This window comes from Antechinus flavipes, chromosome 2, assembly GCF_016432865.1.
Source record: "Antechinus flavipes isolate AdamAnt ecotype Samford, QLD, Australia chromosome 2, AdamAnt_v2, whole genome shotgun sequence".
Taxonomy (NCBI): domain Eukaryota; kingdom Metazoa; phylum Chordata; class Mammalia; order Dasyuromorphia; family Dasyuridae; genus Antechinus; species Antechinus flavipes.
This window is the reverse complement of record NC_067399.1, coordinates 523,130,439-523,155,750: the sequence shown is the minus strand read 5'-3', so window position 1 is coordinate 523,155,750 and position 25,312 is coordinate 523,130,439. Positions and strand designations below refer to the sequence as shown.

General features: G+C 33.4%; 1 protein-coding gene and 1 non-coding gene across 2 annotated transcripts; both read left to right on the top strand.

Moving 5' to 3' along the window:
• The first annotated feature begins 292 nt into the window (after nt 1–292).
• Nucleotides 293–24,525, top strand: LOC127547116 (aromatase). The gene is made up of 9 exons (XM_051973947.1): nt 293–452; nt 3,963–4,113; nt 10,101–10,255; nt 13,455–13,631; nt 15,535–15,649; nt 19,242–19,356; nt 21,362–21,524; nt 22,078–22,319; nt 23,818–24,525. Exons 1-9 carry the CDS (start codon nt 308–310, stop codon nt 24,064–24,066), a joined length of 1,512 nt encoding a protein of 503 aa, XP_051829907.1. The 5' UTR covers nt 293–307; the 3' UTR covers nt 24,067–24,525.
• Nucleotides 17,151–17,255, top strand: LOC127552557 (U6 spliceosomal RNA). The gene has a single exon (XR_007951433.1). It is a non-coding gene; the product is annotated as a U6 spliceosomal RNA (small nuclear RNA).
• Nucleotides 24,526–25,312: the final 787 nt, after the last annotated feature.

Below are 25,312 nucleotides of genomic sequence, written 5' to 3'. Positions count from 1 at the left end.
TTTAAAGATATCCAAATCTTATCAGGTCAAGTGTCTTAAAGAACCTGAGAGCAACTACCAAGGCCAGAAATTATTTCAAGTCAAGGAGTCTATCTTCTATTCTCTTGTTTTGACTTGTAACCACAAATGTGTCTTCTCTAAATGTCCAATCATATTATAAATCAAAGCTTGTATTTGGTGGGGATATCTATACTATAAGATACTTTGCAGGGGGGATATAAGTTACAGCTTAAAGTTATATTGGACGAATCCATTATTTCTACCATTCCGTAGGTGTTTAAACTGTATTCCCTTGAAGAAAGACAAGATGATCCTGGAAATGCTCAACCCAATGCATTACAACTTCACAGGCATGGTACCCGAGGCAATGCCAGCTGCTACTATGCCAATCCTCCTCATCACCTGCTTTCTTCTCTTGATTTGGAGTTTTGAAGACACTTCCTTAATACCAGGTAAAATAGAGGTGGAAAGTATTTATTTTTGTAGCTTAGCAGAAAATTTATTTGGACTTTCAGGCACCTGAGAAGAAAATTTTGCACATTTACATAAAAGCACAATAAAAGGCCACTAGCATAATGTGAAACCTATAACCAGGATTCTAGTAGTGAACCGTAGAATTGAAGTAGTTTTCTAGATACTCCAAGCCAAATTTTTGTTTTTAAATCACTTGCCAGGACACTTAAAGTTCATTCAACCCTTTAAAACCATCTATAAAAATGCCTCAGTTCTATACTTTATTTCCTAAGATAGACTCAGCAAGAGTATTTTAAACTGAGGCTTGAAATGAGGTAGAGTTGAGGATGTTGAGAGATTTAATTTCAATTCTTTTTTTTTTTTTAAATCACAGACTTTCATTTCATTACACTTTTTCTAAGCAGATGAACTCTGGACAGCCTTCAGCAGTTCTGTCAACTTTCCCTCCCATTTTGCCTCCTGCCTCTCTCCCCTCCTTTCCCTCTACCCTACACTTTCTCCCCTTTCATCTTTCCCAAGAAAGGTATAGTCAGGCATAGTGGTCAAGGCTGGATGAGCACTGTGGTAGAGAAGGGAGGGAAGAATCATCTACATTCATTTAATTTTCCACCTTAAGTTCTGCTACAAATCATCACAATGAAATTCATAGGAGGAGAAAATTGAGATGATTTTCCTGATTTGGCAAGTAACAAGCCCTACAAAACTCTTGTTTTGGGGATTGCCCAGATGATTACCTGTGAGTAATTTATGTCTTTGGTTTTCAACTAAAACTTCTTATGGTAGGAGTCTCAAAACTTATGTCAAGTATTGTGTGTAATTGTGGTTCATAAGCAGGTTTATTAAGCTTTTGAAAGTCTGGTCTGCAGAGTCAGAAATAACTAGGTAAGTTAAGATAAAACAAAAGCCTAGTTTTGGCAGAGCAGCTAAATAATTATGTACTTGCACTAGTTTAACAGCTGATTTTGACAAGAGCACAATTTGATTAGTTGACATAAAATTAATCATAAAAATGATGAAAAAATCTTAATCTTATATTTATATTTATGTAAAACTATTTAGTCTTATATTTATGTAAAACTATTAGTGAGTAAATTAAACTTCATTGTAATTATTAGTTTCACAGTCTGTGAATTCCTTGTGCTTTATTTGGTTTGCTGAATCAAAGTATGGTTTTTATTAGCTATATGTCTCCATTTAAAAGATTTAAGTAATTTTCTTAAATATATTATTAAGGTTATCTTGACACAATGCCAAATATTAGTATGAAAAGGGAGAATTTTAATATTTTAATCATTTTTCCATATCTCCATATCTTCATCAATCATGTAGATTAAAACATCCAGGTATTTGAATGGATTTTGTTTTCATAAAGATGTTTAGTACCATGCAGAAATAGTCTAAAATAGGCTCCCTAAAGAATAACTTTACTTCTTAGGACATATGCATAAATCTAATTATAAAAATGCCTTTGAAATTTTTTATTGCTCATGTTATAAAATAATTACCACTCTGAAAAATTAATGAAAAATGGTTGGTCAATTCTTTGCTAGAAAAAGTGTGGGATGGTTTAAATATAAAAGCTGGTTACAGACTTCAAAGATTTGTGCTATTTAAAAGAAAAAACTTCTATAGGAAACAACCATATATTGTTTTCTTAAAGTTTAAGAAATATTATATGTATGTGCATGTACATATATAAAATTATTATTTTATTTCCTTGATTTTCATCTGATATAAAATCACAGCCATCTTCTTAGGAAGTAGGAAGGAGGCTGTCTGTAAAACTAAATATGGATAGTTATATAGTGAATTTAGAACTAGAGAACCATATCACAAGATAATTTAGAGCAAAGTTTATATTATTAAGATTGTTTAAAAAGGAAAAGAGAGAGAAAGAAAGAAAGAAAGAAAGAAAGAAAGAAAGAAAGAAAGAAAGAAAGAAAGAAAGAAAGAAAGAAAGAAAGAAGGAAGGAAGGAAGGAAGGAAGGAAGGAAGGAAGGAAGGAAGGAAGGAAGGAAGGAAGGAAGGAAGGAAGGAAGGAAGGAAGGAAGAGGGAGGGAAGAAAGAGGGAAGAGAGAGGGAAGGAAGGAGGGAAGGAAAAAGAAGGAAGGAAGGAAGGAAGGAAGGAAGGAAGGAAGGAAGGAAGGAAGGAAGGAAGGAAGGAAGGAAGGAAGGAAGGAAGGAAAGAAGGAAGGAGGAAAAGAGGCAGGGAAGGAAGGAGGGAGGGAAGAAAAAAAAGGGAACACCAAAATTAGAATGAAAGAAAAGGAATACCAAAATTAGAATCAAACATCTTGGATTCTAATATCAAATCTACAAAGCTACATGTTTGACCTTGGGCAGGGAAATTAAAATGAAAGATCCTTTGTTTCTTCATTTACTATATAAAGAAATAGAACTAAGTCATCCAGTTTCAAAATTTTGTGATTTTATGATTGTACATTTAATTCTGTAAAGCTCAAGTTCACTTGCTCTAGTGCTGGAAAGGATGTAACATCATTAACATCATTAATTTTGAGATTAAAAAGAAGAAAATTAGAAAGATTATTTTATAATAAAATCACAAAACTTTTTCAAATTAAAAATTTTATATTTTATGATAAAATCATGAAACTATCTCAAAATTAAAAATGTTATTATTCTACAGCTAGTTAAATTCAGATCACTTCTTTTGGTGCTTTGAGATGAGCAGTACATGAATTTTTTTCATCAGTTTGATGAATTAAAAGCCTTGGCATATCTACATATATTTGCATAAGTAGTATGAAGTCATTAACTCAATTTAGAAAATTGAGTCACTTATTTGAATTCATTCGACCAAAACATTTGTTCTTGAGGGAAAGGGGAGAATGGACTGTTGTACCCAGATTATAAAGATTGGCTGACATTAATATTGGCATTAATTAAGTATTAGCTAATCATTTTATTCTTTGTCTTACTTTGTTTAGCCTAAGATTTTCCTTTTCCAATGAAGTAGTATTTAAAAGTAAAATTATATGCTTTGATAGACATTATCATTAGAAAGTTGTATTATTTATCTGATCTGTCAGTTCAATAATCTCTATAAAATGGTTCCTCTAAGATAACCATTCAGACTAATATTGATTCAGTCACTTTTTTTTAATACAAAAGCGAGATCTTATGTATTATGAAACAATTAAAAACATTTTTATCTTTCTCTAAGATTTCTGTGTTTGCTACCTGATCAGATAAAAGACAAAATTATTTAGAAGGAGAAATCAACATTTGACACGAACCCCTAGTTCATTTAGGCTTTGGTAGGACTGATACTAAACTGAACTGCTTCATCTATTTAATATCCCTTAGTTATGAAAGGAGAAAATTCTTTAAAGTAATACTGCTTAAATTATTTTCATGGGAACTCAAGAATTTGCATTAGAATTCAGATGTAAAAATTTGCATAATAAAAACATCTGATTTTTAATGCAGGCTAAGATGGTGATTATATTTTGAACATTTTTTCCTAGGTCCTGGTTACTGTATGGGAATTGGACCCCTCCTTTCACATGGTAGAATCCTATGGATGGGAATTGGCAGTGCCTGTAACTATTACAACAAGATGTATGGTGAATTTATGAGAGTATGGATCTGTGGAGAGGAGACACTCATTATAAGCAAGTAAATATTTTTTTGATATTTTAAGAAATAACATTACAGTGTTCTAATTTGGGCTTTTATTAAGAATTGATAGTTATTTCATTATCTCAAAATTTTTCTATGCCTGTGTAATCACAAGTAAAGTAAGGTGCATAGGTGAGCAGTTTACCTGAAAAAATTCAACAATATAGACAGATTAAATAATTTAGGTTTTGCTCCAGTCAAGACCTCATAGCTTCAATTGGAAAGTTGAGTAGTTCTCTAAAAAAATCTTGACAGAGGATTTGTAGATATATAATACAGATATTAATGAGGGTTTTAAATGACAGTTTTAAAAGCTGAATTAACTGTATTGATGGATTATAACAAAAACAAATCTGGCTGGTCCAGTTTGCTTGAGGGAGTAGCTTCATGTATTTCCAATTCTGTACTACTCTGTTCTGCCAAAAGGACTGATCACAGAAAAACAAGTCAGTTGCATTTTATAGCTTAAGTTGTTTATGTGGAAAACAAGATTGTACATTGTCCATATGATGGGTAGAAGAAATCAATTTCTGAATAAATCTAGGGAAAAAATAAATTATTGAGGAAAAAAGTTTTAATAGACTGAATTGTCCAAATTGCCTTTCTAACTGGTCTTCTTTTGACTGTGATTCATTAAGAGAGGCACAGTGTTCTTCCTGACCCCAGAGAACAGAACTAGGAATAATAGAAACTGCAAAAAGGTAGATTCAAGCTACTTATGAAGAAAAAAAAATTAACATTTGTAACTGTCTAAAGTAGAAATAGTCAAAGGATGTGGACAGTTTTCAAAAGAATTGCAGTCTATGACTGGTCATTTGAAAATGTGCTCTAAGCCACTAAGAATAAGGAAAAGAGCAAATATTTAAGACTGAGATTTTATTTCATGCTCTCGAAAGCAGCCAAAAACAGAGGAAAAAATAGTGATGCAGTGGATAGAATAGCAGGACTTGGTGTCAGGAAGCCCTGAGTTCAAATTTGTCTTCACATACTTGTTAGCTGTATGACAGTGGGCAAATCACTTCGCTTCTGTCTGGCCCAATTTCTTCATCTGTAAAATATTGCTGGTATTGAAGTGGCCCAACTTTCTAGATTTCATTATAGAATTAGACAACAAATTATCTAAACTATCCATATTCTTTGAACCAACATTCCTCTTACTTGACACGTACCATCAAACATATCAGACAAAAATGATTGAATATATACCAAAATATTCATAGAAGCATTCTTTGTTATAGCAAAGAATTGGAAGCAAAGTAGGGAGCCATCACTAAGGCAAACCATGGTGAAAAAAACATGGTATATGAATACAATTTAATATGTATGTGTAGTATGAAATTATGAATGAGGAATTTAGAAAAGCCTAGGAACATTTGTATGTGTGTATGACTATGATAGTGTACATGGAAAGATCACTCAAAAGAAGATGATCCTGGATAATAAGAAAAGCAAGAAAAGTTCTATGGAAAATAGAAATGAAATTTATTTCCTCTCTCCTGGAGGGTTGGGAAGGAAAAACTACCAGGGAAGAGTATTATATTTTAGAATATTGCCAGACTTGATCTCTATTATCAGATACTTTTTTATAATGATTTTTCTTTGTCTCAATGGAAGGTTCAATTTGAAGAGAGGAGCTGGTAAGTGAATGTGATGTAAAAATAAAAATCACGGATAGATGGAAAACTAGAAGGGACCTTAAATACCATCTACTCCAAGAGTAAGATCTTAACTTGGAGTCTCTTTTGATAACTTTATTTCAATATAATTTGTTTCCTTTGTTATATACTTTATTCATTTTTAAAATTTCATGGCAGCTAAGTTGCCAATTGCCTTCCTTCAGGTCAAGACTATCAATTAAGAAATTGTTGCTTAAATGTAGTAAATAAGATCTTTACAATCTAAATGAATTGCCAAATATTAGAACTGGAGTTTACATATATTTTCCTTGAACTAGTTGTTTGGAGAAAAACTGAGGAAGGCACTGAGGGTGGGGAGTAGAGGTTAATATACAGATATTTGAACTTAGTCTACAAGTATTTGACTATTTGGATTATTTTTTTTTCTTTCAAGTATTGTAGAGCTTCCAGAAATGTCCATTAGATAATATGGATATGATTTAATACAAATAGTCATCCTAAAGCACCTTAATAGCCAAACCATACTTTTTGATTTGAGCACTAGATGTGAAGTTAGAAGACCTCAACTCAACTAGAGGTTCATTCCATTGCTTATAATCCTCATGATCTAGGAAAAGCTTTTTCCCTAAACTAGGCTGCAATTTCTTTATCTGTGAAATAAGGAGCCTGGGCTATGAGTAGCTCTAACTCCAATTCTGAATCTGTAATCTTACAATCTCTTTTTTTGTTCTTTATTCTTAAGGTTTGGTTTCTGGCTCAGCATTTATAAGGTGATAGCTCCCTCTATTGGACATTTTTTTCAGCCAACAGCACAATTTACCTATGGAAGGAAACATTCAGATGACAAAACAAAAACAAATTATCAACAAATCCCTAACAGAGTTGCATATATATATATATATATATATAGAAAGATAGATAGCGGGACATTTGCCAACAAATCTATACTTTAATTATAAGAGATATTGGGGCAGATAGCAAGTACATCTGAGATCTCTCATCTCTGTGTTTGGAGGTTTCCAGCTCCCCTGGAGGTTGGCTTTTCTATCTGAGACAATAGTTATTATTACAAATAGCTATTTATTGCACTGTCTACATTGAAGGAAGGCCCTAGAATGAAATAGAATTTTTTGTTATCTTTGTTAAAGAGAAGGAAAAACTTTACAAGACTCTGTATTGTTTAATGCATTGGGTTATTTGTGATAAAGGAAGGAAAATATTATCTTTTGAATTGACTGCTTTGATTTAAAAATGAAATATTTTTTCTGAAAGATTTTTGGTTTAGATTTTAGATTACCTATGATTTCAATACTTACAAAAAAATCTTGTTTTCCTTTATTTGTTTTGCTATTAATTCAAATGTTTTATCAAATGAAACATTTTAGTGTGGTCAATTAAAAAGAATGAAATCGTTAAGGCTTACAACCCCTACTTAAATTGAAGCTTAGGCAGGTAAAAAATATCTTTCAGTTTACATTGTCAAGCAAAAATGTGTGGTGAGGGCTGTTGAAAAGACATAAGTAACTAACTGTATAGACATGATCAAATATTTATCACATCTCAGCTATGGTTTCTTCATATATAAAATGGTAATAAGAATATCATCTACTTTATAGTGTTGTGTTGAGGTTCAGACAAACTGATACATGTAAAATATAGTGCAAATCTCCAAGCATTATATGCATGCTAGCTATTGTTATCAATATCATTATTATTAATGTTGAAACTTGTGTTATCATAATGGTAATGAATTCTGTGATGAGGGGGTAACTATATTATTTAAATTCTACTCATTTCTAATAATGCTCAGATAAGATAAGTATCTGATGACTATAACTGCTCTTCTTAAAACATTTAGTCTAGGTCACTACAGCCAAAATGATAATGGAAGATCGAAAAAAATAATCTATAAGTGAGATGTTGCCAAAAATTTAACTCTTAGGGCATATGAAAAATGCCCACACACTAATTTTCAAAATACACGAATCATCATTGCCATTTTTCTCTTTGCTTTAGTCGCGAAGAGTTAGCCATGCTCTAACTTCCTTTGCCAAATCTCCAATCCAATGGAAGAATTGCCTGCTTTTTTGCTGACATCGACCAAACTCTGTTAATTCTTCCATAATCTTCCCCTGTGGAGGTTGGGAGGGTTGGCTGAAGATTGGGTCTACCCTGGTTGGGTACCAGGCAACAAAATATTGTTTTGCCTATTTTGTGACAGAGTTGTATCCTTGAGCACTTCGGGATTTAGCCTTCATCCTTGGTAGTGCTGTTAAGTATAGTAAGTGCTTAATAAATGTTAATTGACTGATTACTTGATTCAACCAAAACAAAGCTGTTCTATGACAACAGATTGACTGATCTTTCCCATAAAAAAGTTTTTCAATAGATTAGTCAATAAATCAACAAACATTTATTAATTACTATATGTTAGGCACTGTATTAAGACATGGGAATATAAACACGAAGAATGAAGCAAATCCTACTCTCAAGGAGTTTACTTCTTAGACTACCATAGTATTTTATTTTCATAATATTATATACTACATAGTATTTTATTTTCACCCAATTTCTTCATCATGCAAGATGATTGACTTTAAACACTGCTAGTTGGCAACAGCTGGTACTTTGGGTTTGGAAAATAATGAGACTATATGGGTCTATCTTTAAAATTACTTGAATTATTGCCCTTGCTATTTTATTTTTAGTTTGCTACAACAGAGTGCTCATTTAAGTTCTCATTTCTATAAAGGACATGAGTACCATTATCATGAACCACCTACTGCACATTGGGAGAATATAATCAATGGGTCACAATGGGAATCTTGGCACTTTGTCTTTGTCAAGCCTAGCTCATGAGATAGATCCTCCAGGTATAATTCTAGCTCAGTTTGTGAGCCATCAAACAAAGCAAGTTGCCAAGGAAACAGAAAAACATTCCTCAACTATTCTTCAAAACTAAAATATGATGGCTACTATTGCAACATTGACAAAGCCTCCCCCCCCCCACCTTTGCTGTTTCTTACTCTCTCTGTCTTTATCATTCTTTAAAATCTATCTCAAAACTGAACAAAAGAAGCTAAATTTGACTAGGAATTATTAGAAGTGGGTAGCGGTATTAGGGGGACAACTTTTGGTAGAAGACTAAGACAATGAGGTCTTAACCATACAGCATCTGCTTACTATCTCTTCCACTCTTATAGGAGAATATTAGGAATGGGGAGAAGGTAAGTATAGGTGTTAGTGGTTATAGGATGTGGGAAAGGTTAGAGGCCCATCAATCTGGTAGAATTTAGTTTTAGGTTCTTGCCTTTCTTTGAGGTGAGTAGTTTGAATTGTTGGATCAGTGATCAATTGTGAAAGGAAGAAAAGAAAAGAAATAAAAAGCATAAGAAAGGATAGAGAATATTCTGAGTTGTCTTAATATAGAGATCTCCAATTTGTCAGAAAACATAAAGGAAGACCGGAACACCATCTTGCACATAGCAGAGAGCATTCTGAGAGTTTTGGTTTGGTTTAGTTTGCTTTTTTTGTCTAATAAAATGTGTTGGGATAAGTTCAAGATTCTTTTGAATTCTATCTTATTATTCTTTTCACCAAACTCTTTCCCCAACTCTTAACATCTCTTCACAATTATCCAGCATCATAGAACATTTTCCTGGTGTGTCCTAAAAAAAAAAGACTGAATTTTCAGGATCAATCAAGAGCATTTATTAAGAATCTATTATGATCCAGGCATCATGCTAGTTGCTGGATATACAGACTTTTAAAAAATGAAACAACTCTTACATTCATTGCTATTTTCTCTGAGGGAAACAATATGTAAACATATAACTATTTACTAAATAAATACATGCTAACTAAATACAGGATTCTTAGATAAAGAGGTCACTACAAAGAAGTAGGAATCAGGAAAGGCTCTATGTAGAAAGTGGTATTAGAGCTATGCCCAGAAGGAAGAACAGGATCCATAATGTGGAGATAAGGATGGAATCCATTCCAGATAGGTGTGACAGAAGTAAAAAGTCATGGAGATGGGAGAAAAATTGCTATATCTGATTGTAAAAGAAAGAAAGCCAATTTGGTTGGACCATAAGGAAGAAGGAAGTAATGTATAATAAGTATGAGAAGATGGGTTAAGACTGGGTTGGAAAGTGCCAAACAGAAGAGTTTAAATTTTATTACTAAGGTAATAGAGAGTCACTGGAGTTTGTTGAGTAGGGAGGTAGCATGTTCAGACTTGTTGCTTTAGGAAAATTACTTAAACAGGTGTGTAAAAGATGGAAAGTATACGTGTATATCAGCATTTCCTAATAAAAACTTTGTATATTTTTTCTCTCTTTTCAGATCTTCAAGTATGTTCCATATAATGAAACATAGTCACTATATTTCTAGGTTTGGAAGCAAACTTGGGTTACAATGTATTGGAATGCATGAAAATGGTGTCATATTTAATAATAACCCAGCTCTCTGGAAAGTTATTCGACCTTTCTTTACAAAAGGTAATCAAGTTATTCTATGCTTACATCCTTACTCTGTTTTTTCCCTCTGTGGTTGAATTTTGGCAATTCTGTTCAACCCTCTAATTTTGTGGACTGAAGTAACAATCTGAGTTTTAGTCTTCTCTTTGGATCAGAATGACTCTTTCATGGGACAGAAAGAGAGAGAGTCTCTGCATGCTTAGTTAGTTCAATTTAGAACACTATCACTAAAAAGTTTTCTTTATACGATGCCAAATAACAGGCTTGATTGAATTGATCAGATCTTTTAATAGTGACAGATTCAGGGATGAGACATCCTAGAATTCACAGGGCTTAGGGACATTACAGTGATATAATCTAACTTCCTCAAGTTAAATAGGACAAAACTGAGAAACAAAAAGGTTAAGAGATATGTTCCTTTTAGGTTCACATTTTGTCTCTGAGCATCTTGGTTGTGTGATTCTGGGCAAGACATTGATCATCCCAATGCCCCAGGCAAATGTCTTAAGACTAGAAGTTTCGAAGATGTTCTTTGCACTGGGAAAGTTCTTCACCAAAAGTTCCTAGTATCTGCAAAATCACAGACCTACTATCTTTCCTGCAAAAACCTCCACTATGGTGCAGATACCTGAGCCCAGACCTAGGAATTCCCAATCCAGTGCTTATGCCATGGGGTCAACATGAGGGTTCAGAGTAAACTGAGATATCTTAAGGATACATTACTAATCTTTGAAGTGTATATTAAAGAAGCTAGGTATGCATTTGTATTACTTATTTCTCAAGGCCCAAAACAGAAAAGTGTTCTAGATAGACTGTAGATCAGTGCTTATATGGTTATTTCCATATTCAGCTGTTGTATAAGCATAGCTGGAGTGTATTGTACCCGATGGTTATCTCCCTTTTCACTAACCTATATAGTAGAAAAGACACCATTGGTATGGCTTCTAAAATAAGAGAAAAGTATGCAAGTGTCAAGAAGCCCCTCACCCAAATGTTCATCTGCTTGGTTCTTAAATTATAAGATTACAAGAGCTATCCTGAAGAAAACCCTGCTTTCTCCCAGACTTAACATATATTGGGGGAAATGGTTGACTACACTGATCTAAGGAAACATATTGACTATGGAGGAGAGGGCATATTTCTTGTATTTTCAAAAAAAAGAATCAAGAGATCATAGATTGAGAGTTGCAAAGGCTATTAAAAGTTACCAAGTCTAAGACCTTCATTTTCAAAATAAGGAAACTAAGTCTCAGAAACTTTAAGTAGTTTGCTTAAAATCATATCTAAAATGACAGCTGGGATTTTCAAACTCAGGTCTCTGATTCCAAATGCAATGCTCAGACTTATAAAGAGCAGTTATCCTTCACCCACAACTTTCCTGACTCTAAAGAGGTAATAGGATTTTTTTTAATTTAAATTTTATTTTATTTAATAATAACTTTGTATTGACAGAATCCATGCCAGGATAATTTTTTTTACAACATTATCCCTTGCACTCGCTTATGTTTCGTTTTTTCCCCTCCCTCCCTCCACACCCCCCCCCAAGATGGCAAGCAGTCCTATATATGTTAAATATGTTGCAGTATATCCTAGATACAATACATATTTGCAGAACCGAACAGTTCTCCCGCTGCACAGGGAGAATTGGATTCAGAAGGTAAAAATAACTCGGGAAGAAAATCAAAAATGCAAATAGTTCACATTCATTTCCCAGTGTTCCTTCTTTGGGTGTAGCTGTTTCTGTCCATCATTTATCCATTGAAACTCAGTTAAGTCTCTTTGTCATAGAAATCCACTTCCCTCAGAATACATCCTCATACAATATAGTTGTCGAAGTGTATAATGATCTCCTGGTTCTGCTCATCTCACTTAGCATCAGTCCATGTAGGTCTCTCCAAGCCTCTCTGTATTCATCCTGCTGGTCATTCCTTACAGAGCAATAATATTCCATAACATTCATATACCACAATTTACCCAGCCATTCTCCAATTGATGGGCATCCATTCATTTTCCAGTTTCTAGCCACTACAAACAGGGCTGCTACAAACATTTTGGCACATACAGGTCCCTTTCCCTTTTTTAAGTATCTCTTTGGGGTATAAACCCAATAGAAACACTGCTGGATCAAAGGGTATGCACAGTTTGATAACTTTTTGGGCATAATTCCAGATTGCTCTCCAGAATGGCTGGATTCGTTCACAACTCCACCAACAATGCACCAGTGTCCCCATTTTCCCGCCTCCCCTCCAACATTCATCATTATTTTTTCCTGTCATCTTAGCCAATCTGACAGGTGTGTAGTGATATCTCAGAGTTGTCTTAATTTGCATTTCTCTGATCAATAGTGATTTGGAACACTCTTTCATGTGAGTGGTAATAGTTTCAATTTCTTCATCTGAAAATTGTCTATTCATATCCTTTGACCATTTATCAATTGGAGAATGGGAGGTAATAGGATTTTAAGTTAATTATCAAGCTCCCTTTGACCTTAGGCCTGTTTTCAGGCTTATTTTAGGCCTATAAGAAGCTTTAAGAGAGGCATAGATTTTTAACAGTCCACAAAACTGTATCCCACCTAACTGTCTTATGAGATCAAGTGAATTTGCATTGCCTATTGAAATTAAAATGATGCATTAGTATTTTTAAATAATCGCTGAGGATCACCTACATTTCTGGATGAAACTATCTTTCAGCCCCCAAGGCAACAGTTTCATGATTATTCTCTGCCCCAGCAGAACATTCATTTGTAGCAGATCTATCAGCTGTCTAGCTATATCTTTTTTAATGATTTGAAGGGTAGCTGAGGGAATGAGTATTTCAGGAAATTGGATCAAAATTCTTGCTTCTGAGGAATTTTCCCCATGAAACTCTAGATATCTATCTATCTACATTGATAGAATGCATCATTTTCTTATTCTACTCTCAACTTCCTTCTGTCTGTGTTCATCCAGTCTTTTAGAGCAAATGTTAAGCATTTTAACAATTTCCACTTAAATCCATGTCTACCCCTGGCTACTGTTTGTAAATAAATCCAAAGTTTGTCTTAAACACTATTTCAAGCTCCTTAACACAGAGAAAAAACTCTAAATGCTAGGTGTATTCAAGTCATTTAATAAGTGAGAGTCTTTACTTCTACTTCTGGACTGTGGACATCACCTAACTGGATTATTTTGATTTTAATTTTGGTTTACTGACTGTTTTATATATGTGTGCTTTTTAGCTTTATCTGGGCCAGGCCTTGTGCGCATGGTGGCTATTTGTGTTAACTCAACTGTAATTCATCTGGACAAACTGGAGGATGTCACCAATGAATTGGGTTATATCAATGTGCTGAACCTCATGAGACGCATTATGTTGGATACCTCCAATATCCTCTTCTTGGGGATCCCTCTGGATGGTACTGAAAATCTTCTTGTCACATTACATTTTTTCCTTTTATTGATGAGAAAGCCAGAATCTTACCTCTACAAGGAGAAGGGAGAGATAGGAGAAGACTCTTCTTTCTATTTTTGAATTTGTCTTTGATTATATATTTAACTGAATTTATGGGTTTTGTTTTTTCAAGTGTGTTTGCTTTACTTCCTATATGACTATGAGCTGTTTTAGGATGAAAACTATGTGTTCTGTTTATTCTATAACTCTATTCAGGTCTATAATGCTCTGTGCATAATAGAAGTTCATTTCATGTGATATTATTTTGACCAAAGGTTAAAAACAAATAAATGTGTTCCATTTATTAGTTGAGATAGCCTGCTGCCAACCAAGTTGAACTTTTATATATTCCCATTATTTGGGGCTTGTATATGTGTAAATATCTACTCCCCAGTTCCTCTAAGATATATACAAACTTTATCTGTATTATATTAAATGGCAAGTAGCTTACATATAGGTAGCAACATGTCATTTTAGCAAAAACAAAAACCTGCATCAATCATAGGTTGCAGTAACAGAAGCAGGGGCCAGAATAATGAGGATGATAGTCTCACTGTACTCTGCTCTTTTTGTATCACATCCAAACTATTGTGTTAATATGGGACATCACATTTCAGAAAGTATTTTGACAAGTCAAAGTACATGCAAGTATATGCAAGTGACCAAAATACTAAGGGGGTTCAAACCAGAGGATCATTTGAAGGAACTAGGAGTATTTAGTCTGGAAGAGAGAAAAAGGAAAAAAAGGAGGATGATAGTTATTTGAAAAGATTTGAAGAGCTGTAATATAGAAAAGTAATTATACTTATTCTGCTTTGCACTAGAAGTCAGAACTAAGACCTATTAAATTTACAAGGAAGTAGATTTCAATTAAATATTACTAAAAGCTTCTTAATTATAGAGTGATCCTGTATGGAAAGAGCTGCCTCAGGTACCCTTTCGCTAGAAACCTTCCAAGCAGAGCCAGATTTTGCTGTGAATAGAGGCTGTGCTAGATGACCACTAAGATTCTGTCCAGATCTGAGTCTGAATTCTATAAGCCATTCTCCCATTCAAACTTCCTTTGTATTATATAGAAATTATCTAATTCTGAATAGCTTTAGATCTAATAAGTATCTGATAATTAAGTCAGGCAAAAGCTTCATTTTTGTAGAGGCTATTTAAAAGGAAATGAAGCAATTGCAATTTTATTATGAATTTAGGAAGCCTAAATAATGTCAAATAGGTTATTTACATTCCTTTGTCTTCTCAGGTATTTCATCAAATAAACATCAACTCCACATTTCAGCCTGTGTTGAAGAGACCAGGTGTAATTTGAGAAAATTATGTTCTTTCTCCATATGCTATTGTGTAATTTGGGCTGTGTAGATCTAGCTACCTCGTGGTTATGTTTACCCAACAGCATCAAGTGAAGTGAAGATTTTACAGTTACTCAACAGCAGAAGGAATGGTGATTCTTTGCCCTTCTTATTACTAGGTACCATTCCTCATACAACTACTGATTTCCATCTTTTCCTGGAGAATAGCTTAGATTTAAATTGTGTGACCATGGAGGCTTGCCCTGTGGTGTATATGTGAAACTCTGGCCTTTGTCAGTAAAAGTCAAAGTGAAGAGCTGGCAATTATTTAATTGTTTTGGCCAATGCAGAGATATAGATAGGCAAACTGAATAATTGAAAGCCTGACTCATGTAGTCATTCTCACTTGGCTAAAACTCCTATTGAAATAATCATTGCTTTGCTTCATAAAGAATCACAGGTAGCTAAAAGCCTACTATTTGAGAGTATTTGAGAGGGAATGTGCTCTGTTCAAAGTAGCCTTTTTTGGTTCCCATATTACCTAAACTGGTTTCTCATTTTTATTTTCAGAAAATGCAATTGTGATCAAAATACAGAACTATTTTAATGCTTGGCAAGCTCTCCTTCTCAAACCAGACATCTACTTTAAGATATCTTGGCTATACAAAAAATATGAAAAGTCTGTGTAAGTAACATTACTTTGAAAATTTGGGAGATAGTAGGATTTCTTCTTTTCTAACTTTGATTTGTTTTCCTTTTAATAAATTTTCTCTTATAAATGATTTGAGAACTATGCTCTAAATAGGTTATACCATTTTAGCTGTCTTAGAGCAGATCACAAAGCAAAGGAAGAATATTCTTGATGCGTGTTTTTTATATGCAACTAACTCTATGATTTGTGTGCTCTGGAATTTGAGGCTAGCACCACATTGATTATCTGGAGAGAAAGGCTGGCTGACCCCATTTCTTTTATTCCATAACAACCTTTTTTTCCTCCTCTAAATGAGGGGTTCATAATCTTTTGTCATGAACTCATTTCTAGAACACTTGCCAGAATAAAAAGAATTTTAAAAGGAAATCAATTATATTGACTCCAGATTATAAACATCCCAATCCATGGACTCCAGTTCTACAATCCCTGCACTAGAGCAATGTTTTTGGTTGTTTTTTTTTTTTTTTAATTCTCAGAAATGGAGCTACTGAGTCAAGTTACAATTCTATTACTTCACAATTAATTTTCATTAACTCAATTTGAAGGGATTTATAATACTTTTGAAGCTGAAATAGTTCAAGTTAAAAGAAAATGCCTGAATGGTTGCTGTGGCAGCACATATACTAAAAGAAGATAACTGAAACTCTAAACAAAGCCATGTGACTATCTATGAAGTAAATATATTGTGTGTTTGGTATTTTTTGGTAGGACTTGAAAATATAAATAAATAGAATGTATATAGATAGGGGTTTTGATTGTGCCCACTCACTTACACTAGTTTAGCCCATTAGAAATTTGAGCAGTTGCAGATCATAGATTATGTGGCACATATTCATATGAGAGAAAATGCATCCAATTCATGATTAAAAATCAAAGGTATATATGGGTAGGAAGGAAACAAGCAAACACTTTTGTACCTTACTATGTGCCAAGCACTGTGCTAAGAACTTCACAAATGTTATTCCATCTGTTTCTTACAACACCCCTACAAGGTAGATCTTGTCATTATCCCCATTTTACAGATGAGAAAACTGAGGCAGGCAGTGGTTAAGTGACTGACCCAGGACTACACAGCTAGCAAGTATCTGAGACTGGTTTTGATCCCAAATTTTCCTGATTCCAGGCTTACAACTCTATTTACTGTGCCACTTACCTGCCTCATATAGAGGCAAATCAAAATACTATATGAAAAATAATAATAATAATTTTGTTTTGGAAGGAATTACATTTTAATATGGGAATCTTTATTGGAATGGAATTTACAGTAATTTCAACAAAAGAATATAATAGCTACATTAGGAAAAGCTTAGTAATTGCTTATTTTCTCCATTTTATTCACCATTTCATGTGGCAAATCAAAAGTATTCAGTTTCAAAACAAAGGAAGTTCATTTGAAGCCTACAAAAATGTTTTCTCAATTTTTTATTTTTTATAGTCCTCAATGGGAATAAATGTAAATATTCCTGTAAGCATTATTCTTTTAAGCAAAATATATACTAACAGTAGAGCAATACAGAAAAGATTAGCATGATCCCTGAAAAAGGATGACATGCAATTTTGTGAAACATTCTATATTTTTAAATTCATAATAATAAAAAAGAAAATTCCAATCTATCCTCCAGCTGCCAAAGTGATTTCCTAAAGTGCAGGTTGAATCACATCATTTTCCTAATTAATCAACTCTATTAGCTCCCTGTTACAACCAATAGGATCAAATATTAACTACTCTGTCCCTTCATAATATGATCCCATCCTTCCTTTAGTCTTCTTCACAAACACTGCAGTACACCCAAGTTGGCCCTCTTACTGCTTCTCACACCTGGAATTCCATGGACTTTGCACAGTTGTCTTACCTGAAACTCACCCCTTCTCTCCTCTGCCTTTTCCAATCTCTAACTTCCATCAAGGCTCAGCACAAATGCTACTTTCTAACCAAAGTCTTTCCTTATCACCCCAAATTCTAGTGCCTTCCCAAAAATATAATTTGAGTTTTTGGTACTTGCCACATATAGGCAAGTGTTGTCTCTTCTTGTCAAATTATAAAATCCTTGGGAGCTAGACTTTTTTCTTTATATCCCTAGCACATGACTTTATAAATATGATTTACCCAAAGATGATTTCATCCTGAAGGTAGATAAATAGATCCAAAAAGAATATTACATATAATTTAGTTCAACACATTCATTTTACAGATAATAAAGCCAAAAGAAGTTATGGGACCTATTCAAGCATATATAATTATTTCATTAGTGACAAAAATAAGATTACTACCTAAGTCTCTTAAATCTTAATCTATTTCTCATTCTACTTTATCACCATTAATATTATACATGTGTGTTTGTATATAATGTATATGTGTCCAAATATATATGTGCACACACTTATCTGTGTGTACTGTGTATGTATATGTGGCAGCAAGGAAGCCCAGTGGATAGAGGTTTGGTCCTAGAGTCAGGAAGACTCATATTCCTGAGTTTAAATACTGCTTCAGATAATTACTAGCTAGGTGATCCTGGCCATATCACTTAACTATGTTTGCTCAGTTTCTTCATCTCTAAAATGAGTTAGAAAAGGAAATGGCAAACCACTCCAGTATCTCTGCCATGAAAACCCCAAGTGGGGTCATCAAGAGTTTGACATGATTGAAAAATGAATACCAACAAATTGTGTGTGTGTATTTTATACTTCAATTACTTGCAATTTCATCAATATAAGTACTCACTCCTCCAACATAGACCCAACCCCTACTACAAAATAACCTTCAAGAGTGGCTGTGGTTGAAAAATTAATTAGCCATCATCTAATCTGTTAAAGAGTTATATTCCCTCTCATGTATATGTGTATTTATATATTGTACATATATATTGAATGTATATATGGTTATACATATATACACATATATATTATATCCATATATATCCCCATTTATATCACTTACCCTCTCATTTCTCTAGGCCAGAAATGTATCATCCTGGAGGATGAGTTGTGAAACTCTCTTAAGAAAGGCCAAAACTAGCTTATAATGGAAAATATTTAACAAAATAAAAATATAATAGAGCATAGAAAAGTTAAGGTACTCTTCTAAGTCAATATGCTGTCAGATCATTTCTATTTAGTTTAACTGCATTGCTTTAGGGACTTTTCTAGGATTATACATACATAAATATAAACTTACATACACACTATAGAGATGTGTGTATATGTTAATTTCATAAATGATAGATCATAGTAGTCATTTATACATTTTCAAACATATATGTGTTAACATTCAGAGTGTCCCGAAATTTTAGTGAAGTTTTAAGCTATTAAAGTTACACTAAGACATTTGAGACATCCTATCCTTAGTTTTTAGCACATTTTTAAAAAGTGTCAATTGATCCTAAATCAGTGTTAGGAAATGCAAGATATATGGAATTCAAACATATTTGTAAAAATTCAATTTCATTTATTTATTGATACAAATGGTATTAACCAAGATTGAACCCCTTATTTAAACAAATGACAGATAGATTGCCCAGAACTGAAATGAACCAGGGTAGATTGATTTTATTTATTTTTATTTCAGCAAGGATTTGAAGGATGCCCTAGAAATTTTAATAGAAGAAAAAAGACACAGGCTTTCCAAAGATGACAAACTGGAAGACTGCATGGATTTTGCTTCACAATTAATTTTTGCCCAGGTACATTAACAATTTAGCATAGAAATAGGCTCTTGTACTTGTTCTTATTACTTGTGTCTACTTAGTCAAAGTGAAATGATAGACTTACTATCCTAAGTTTGTTAGAGGGAAGCTCATGATCTATATAATTCAAATAAAAATACTTTTTTCCTTAGTAGATTTTTTAAAATCTAAACTATCCAAGTAACTATATAAACCCTACATTTTGGTAAACAACAATTTTAATATGATTACTAATTGTTTTTGTGGAATATATATGTGAATATATATATGTAGAGAACATAGAAAGAAATGTGTCCATATGTATATACATAAATGTTTACATGTGAGCATATACATATATCCATTAAAAACCAGATAATTATGAACATTAGATGTAGTCTTGCTGAAAATTCTTAACCATATAATAGTCTCTTCTCAAATCAAATTTCAAAATGCATTGTCTTCTAGCTGGTACAAGTCACTTCATTTCTGTAACAAAACAAGGAAGGAACAGCCAGTGCAAGCTGATTTACCCATTCAACAAGTGGGCTGAAAAAAATTCTTTAGTTGCTTTTTCAGAAGGATTTCTTTTTCTAAAAAGTATTGATCTCAGTTAACAATTTGGATAATTGTTACAGTTGCAGTCTAATGGCTATGTGAAAGAATTTTGTTCTATTGGCCAGGAAAAAAAAAAAAGTGAAAATCTGATTGTTTCTTAATTTAACCAGCAAGGCTTAATGATAATGGCAAAATAAGGATGTGAAAACTTGTCATGGACAAGTAAGGTTACATTAGTGGTCATGAGAACGTATAAAACAAAATATTGCTGAAATTTTGTCCCACCATCAAGACATTTATGCCATTAGTAAAATGGCTATTTTTGAGTGAATAGCTATTCTCATAGGATGTATAACACCATATTTTTGATTGACTTATTAAAGAGAGAAGGGTATAAATTTAAAGAAGTGTCTTTTATGCAATAATAGAAATTTATCTACTAAGAAAATCTGACTTCAAGTTTTTTACTTATTTTTGAATTTTAAAGATAAGAAAATTTTGATTTAGACTGGCATCCAATTATGAGGTTATGACTGTATAGTGCTTCAAAAACTGGTTAAAAAGTGAACATTTCATTTAACCAGCTGTGTCTTATACACTATTCCAAACCTTTAATTGGACTGCTTTTCATTGACTTGGCAGGTGATATGAATTGGCCCAACTGACTGTATGCTCCAGCATTATCCAGATACAATCTGAAACCAGACTAGATATATGATAAATACATAGAGGGCAAAGGTTAACTCACAGGTAATAATGCAATAGAAGCAAGTCTGAATTCAAGTATTTTTTACTCCTGTTATATCTTAAGATCGGAAAATGTTGTGTTCATTAGTCTGGTTACTTTTAGTTACTCTTAAAAGCCAAGCTTTAGGATACACAACAATTGTTAACTTTCACCCTGTTCCCAACCACTATCAAGACATGTTTTGTACTGGGGGTTGTAAAACCTGAAGTGAATAATCCCATAACCTCTGGATCTGGTTACCTTGGAGATGCTGCATATCTTCATTTTATTATTGCAATAGTGTCCCTTTCCCCCAGGGTTAGTACCTCCTTATACACACACACACACACACACACACACACACACACACACAAAACCCTATCTTCTATTCCAGGATTGAAATTATGACCAACAGAACAAACAGAATATATATAACCATAATAAACAGAAGAAAGGCAAATGTTTAAGCTAGACATTCAGGTATCTGAACAATAGCAAATAGGTATTTGGAAGTAACAGGCTGGAAGGCTGAATTTTTCAGGTCTCATCTAAATCCTTAGTTTTTGGTAAATATTTTTTACTATTTAATTACAGTGAAAATATGGATTTTTTGTTTTTTAAACCATTTCCTAAATGCTTTTCAGATTCTTGTTCTCAATGTTAAACCTCCTACTTTCTTCAGCACTTTGATTTTTACTGTCACTTTCTTTTTTAAAAAAATATCTTTGCATTTTCCAGGGGCGTGGAGACTTGACAGGGGAAAATGTGAACCAATGCATCCTGGAAATGTTGATTGCTGCCCCTGATACTCTGTCTGTCACTGTGTACTTCATGTTATTGTTGATTGCAAAGCACCCAAAGGTTGAAGAAGCAGTAATGAATGAAATACAGACTGTTATTGGTAAGGATTTAAAAGAAAGCCTCAGTTAAATCAGTGGCTCTCAAAAACAGTTTAGTCAGAGGGTCCTCTTATTATAAACAAAGTACTTGAAATTAAACATAAGTTTTAAATAACTTTTTTTTCCAGAGAGCAAAGCAATGAAATAATATTTTTGCTACCTGATGTTCAGACACAAAAGGGATATCTTGGGATATTGGAATTTAGGTGTTTTGGTTTTTTTTCACCACTCAGAATGGAATTATGTGTATGATTTAAAAAATCATATTAGAATTCCCAATTGTAAAGTAGGTGGCATGTAAAACCATGAAGGCCAAATGTCCACAAGATTCAAGAATAAGATAGACATTTATCTTTTAGATGGTTTACATTCTAATAATGGAACAATGTCCCTTGAAATCTAGGTTTTATATACAATGTATTGTTAATATAAAATTTAAAAATTATTCAATTAAGCCCTTCAAAAACTAATCTGTATAATTGAAATAGCTCAATGGTTTCCATTACAATGAAGATAACATTAACTTCCTTTATTCTTTCTGTAATATTCCTATAGGTGAGAGAGACATTAAGATCGGTGATGTGCAAAAATTAAAAGTGGTTGAAAATTTCATTTATGAGAGCATGAGATACCAACCTGTTGTGGACTTGGTCATGCGCAAGGCTTTGCAAGATGATGTGATTGATGGTTATCCAGTGAAAAGGGGAACAAACATTATCTTGAATATTGGAAGGATGCATAAACTTGAGTTTTTTCCCAAGCCGAATGAATTTACTCTTGAAAACTTTGCAAAGAATGTAAGATATCTCTTTTGGGCATTTAATAAACTAAAATGTACCTCTTTTAAATTGAAAACAAAATTAAAATGCTGAATATTCTAAGTAGGTTTTTTCCCCCTAAGGCAATTGGGGTTAAGTGACTTGCCTAGTCACACAGCTAGGAAGTGTTAAGTGTCTGAGACTAGATTTGAACTCAGGTTCTCCTGACTTCAGGACTAATGCTCTATGCTTTGCACCATTTAGCTGCCCCGAGTAGGTATTTTTACAACAAATCTGAAATCATCCTTTTTGACTCCCCTTTTCCCTACAAGAAATGCACATTTTCCCTTCTTTGGAGTAGCTCATCCCAAACCAGCAACCTTGTCATACATTAGAAAAAGGAAAGGGAATGGGGAATGAGCGTGGAAAAAAAGGAACAGAAAAAGAATTAAGTCCTCACTATGTGCCAGGTACCATCATGCACTTTACAAATATCTCATTTGATCCTCACACAAATCCTGAGAAGTAAGTGCTGTTATTATCCTCTTTTTACTGTTGAAGGAACTGAAGCAGACAAAGGTTATGTGACTTGCCCAAGACACCCGGTTTTTAGCCCTGTTGGTTATTACCTCCTCTATGGCTCCAAAAAAGTAACATTTAGCCTCTTAGACTAGATACAAGGTGTCAAACTCATTGCCCAGAGAAATTCCTAAATGTTACTGGAATCAAGATTAAAAATGTAATTGGGGAAATATTTAACAAAATAAACTAAAATAGAATATGACATAGATAATATGAATTTGTGGTTTTATTAGTCATATAGCTGGAAGATATCAGTTCCCATTTGAATTTGACACCATTAAACTAAGATGACTTAAAAGATCCCTTCTAGCTCCCTATGTGATTCTCTGATATATCTCATCAATGCATTGTTTTATTTATGTTATGCCAAACAAGTGTTTTGACTAAATTTTTACACAGAAGTAAAATTGATTGGCTTCACTTTCTATTTATATGGCAGATCATTAAACTCCTTTGAATATTGGTTTCTTGCCTATTCTATAAAAAGAAACACTTTTAGCAAATAATATTCAAATTCCCATCTAAACTAATGATTCTATGAATCACACAAGTTTGACATTATATAGATCAAAATTCTACATATTTAATTTTTTTAATTATCCAGGTATCTAGTATCTTAGAACATTAATTTAGGAATTGATGTGAATCTGAGATATCTTCCATCTTGTTAGGAAATGCTGTATTTCTTTAAAATACATTCACCTGAAAAAAAAATTGGATGGTAAGAACCATCCAATACTGAAGCTATTATTAGATAAATCAAACTCAACCGGAAAAACTTTTTCAGCTTGATTCACTGCAATTTATCTTCTAAGGAGCTATTAGGTTAAATGACTGGAACCCTGAATCAGTGGTATTAAGATTTGATTAACAAATCAGATCAACCAAATTTTTAGTGTTAGATAAATGCTACTGACTTTCACATACTTCTTCAATTTTCTGTTTATTCTCACAGGTTCCTCATCGTTATTTTCAACCATTTGGTTTTGGACCCCGTGGCTGTGCAGGAAAATACATTGCCATGGTAATGATGAAAGTCATCCTTGTTACAGTTCTGAAGAGGTTTCGCGTGCAGACATTGACAGGATGCTGTCTTGAAAGCGTTCAAAAAAAAAATGACTTGTCTTTGCATCCAGATGAAACTAGGGACTTTCTGGAAATGATTTTTATTCCAAGAAATAAAGAAAAATGCCAAGAACAATAAAGATGATTATTCAGCATCTTCTTGAGAACATTCCTCATCTGTAGTCCATCTGACAAACAACCACCCTTCCCAGGTAGTATCATTCTTATGATGAATATTTAGCTGCCTATAATGTTTTGCAGGCCCAGAAACTATAGGTTATCAACAAATTGGAATTCTATCATCTTCAAATCGGGACAACAGACTGCAGGAAAAAGACATTTTTTGTTTGGGATGAAACTGTTAACCAAGAAAAACTATAGCCTTTTTAAGGACCCAGTTCCATAGATGTATTTTGTGAAGGACGGGCCCCCAGTAAATCTCAATTCTGAATTGTCATGGGATCTCTGGTGACCTATCTTTAAGAGTATTTGAATGGATATTGCAGATATTATTTAAGGCTGTATGTACCGCTGTATGTATCCAACAGCATGAATTGGAGAATTCAAACAACTATCCAAGTGATTTGAGCAAAATAAATCTGTTGTGGATAAGAAAAGATTTGGGGGCATGACTCATCCAGCTTTTCCTACACAGATTAAATTTAATGGGAAAATGCTTAGAAATGCAGCATTTGACTTTGTGTATAATAGCCACAAACTATACACAATTAACTCTTGATTCTCCATTGTAGAAGGTAAATCAATTTGGGGGAAGAGGGTGGGAATCCAAAGTTGAATATGAAGACCTTAAAAATTATCTAAATTTTATAGCACTAGTATGAATTTTGGAGCGTTGAGTATGAAATATTAAAATTGTAATTATATTGAAATCACTTAGCTTCTGTTTCCATATTCCTTCCTTGAACTTGGAGGGGAGACAGGAGAAATGAATTTTAATTTTTCAGTACTCTGGCTCTTGAATTAGTATAAATCCATACCTGAATCTGTTTCCCATACTCTTCATCCACCATCATTTATCCTCCTTTTCCTCATGTCTCACTTTTCCCCCAAGCTTCTTCATCCTTTCTCTCAATACTCCCCAAATCTAAGGCAGCAAGTGAATGGGGAACAGAATTAAAGTGGAAGCTATTCCAATCTTTTTTTTTCTACCTCATCAAAGAATAAACTAGAGACTTGGCAGTTATGTGGTTTATTTCACCATGCATAACCATGAACAAAATTTGTAGTTAGAATGTAGAGAATAGTTGTCCACAGTAATCAAATTGAATAATTACTGAAAATCCACTTGAATTCCTATCCTGCAGACATTGTGGCTACAGCTAAATAATACCAAACATAAATATAAAACTGAAAATTTTCACTAT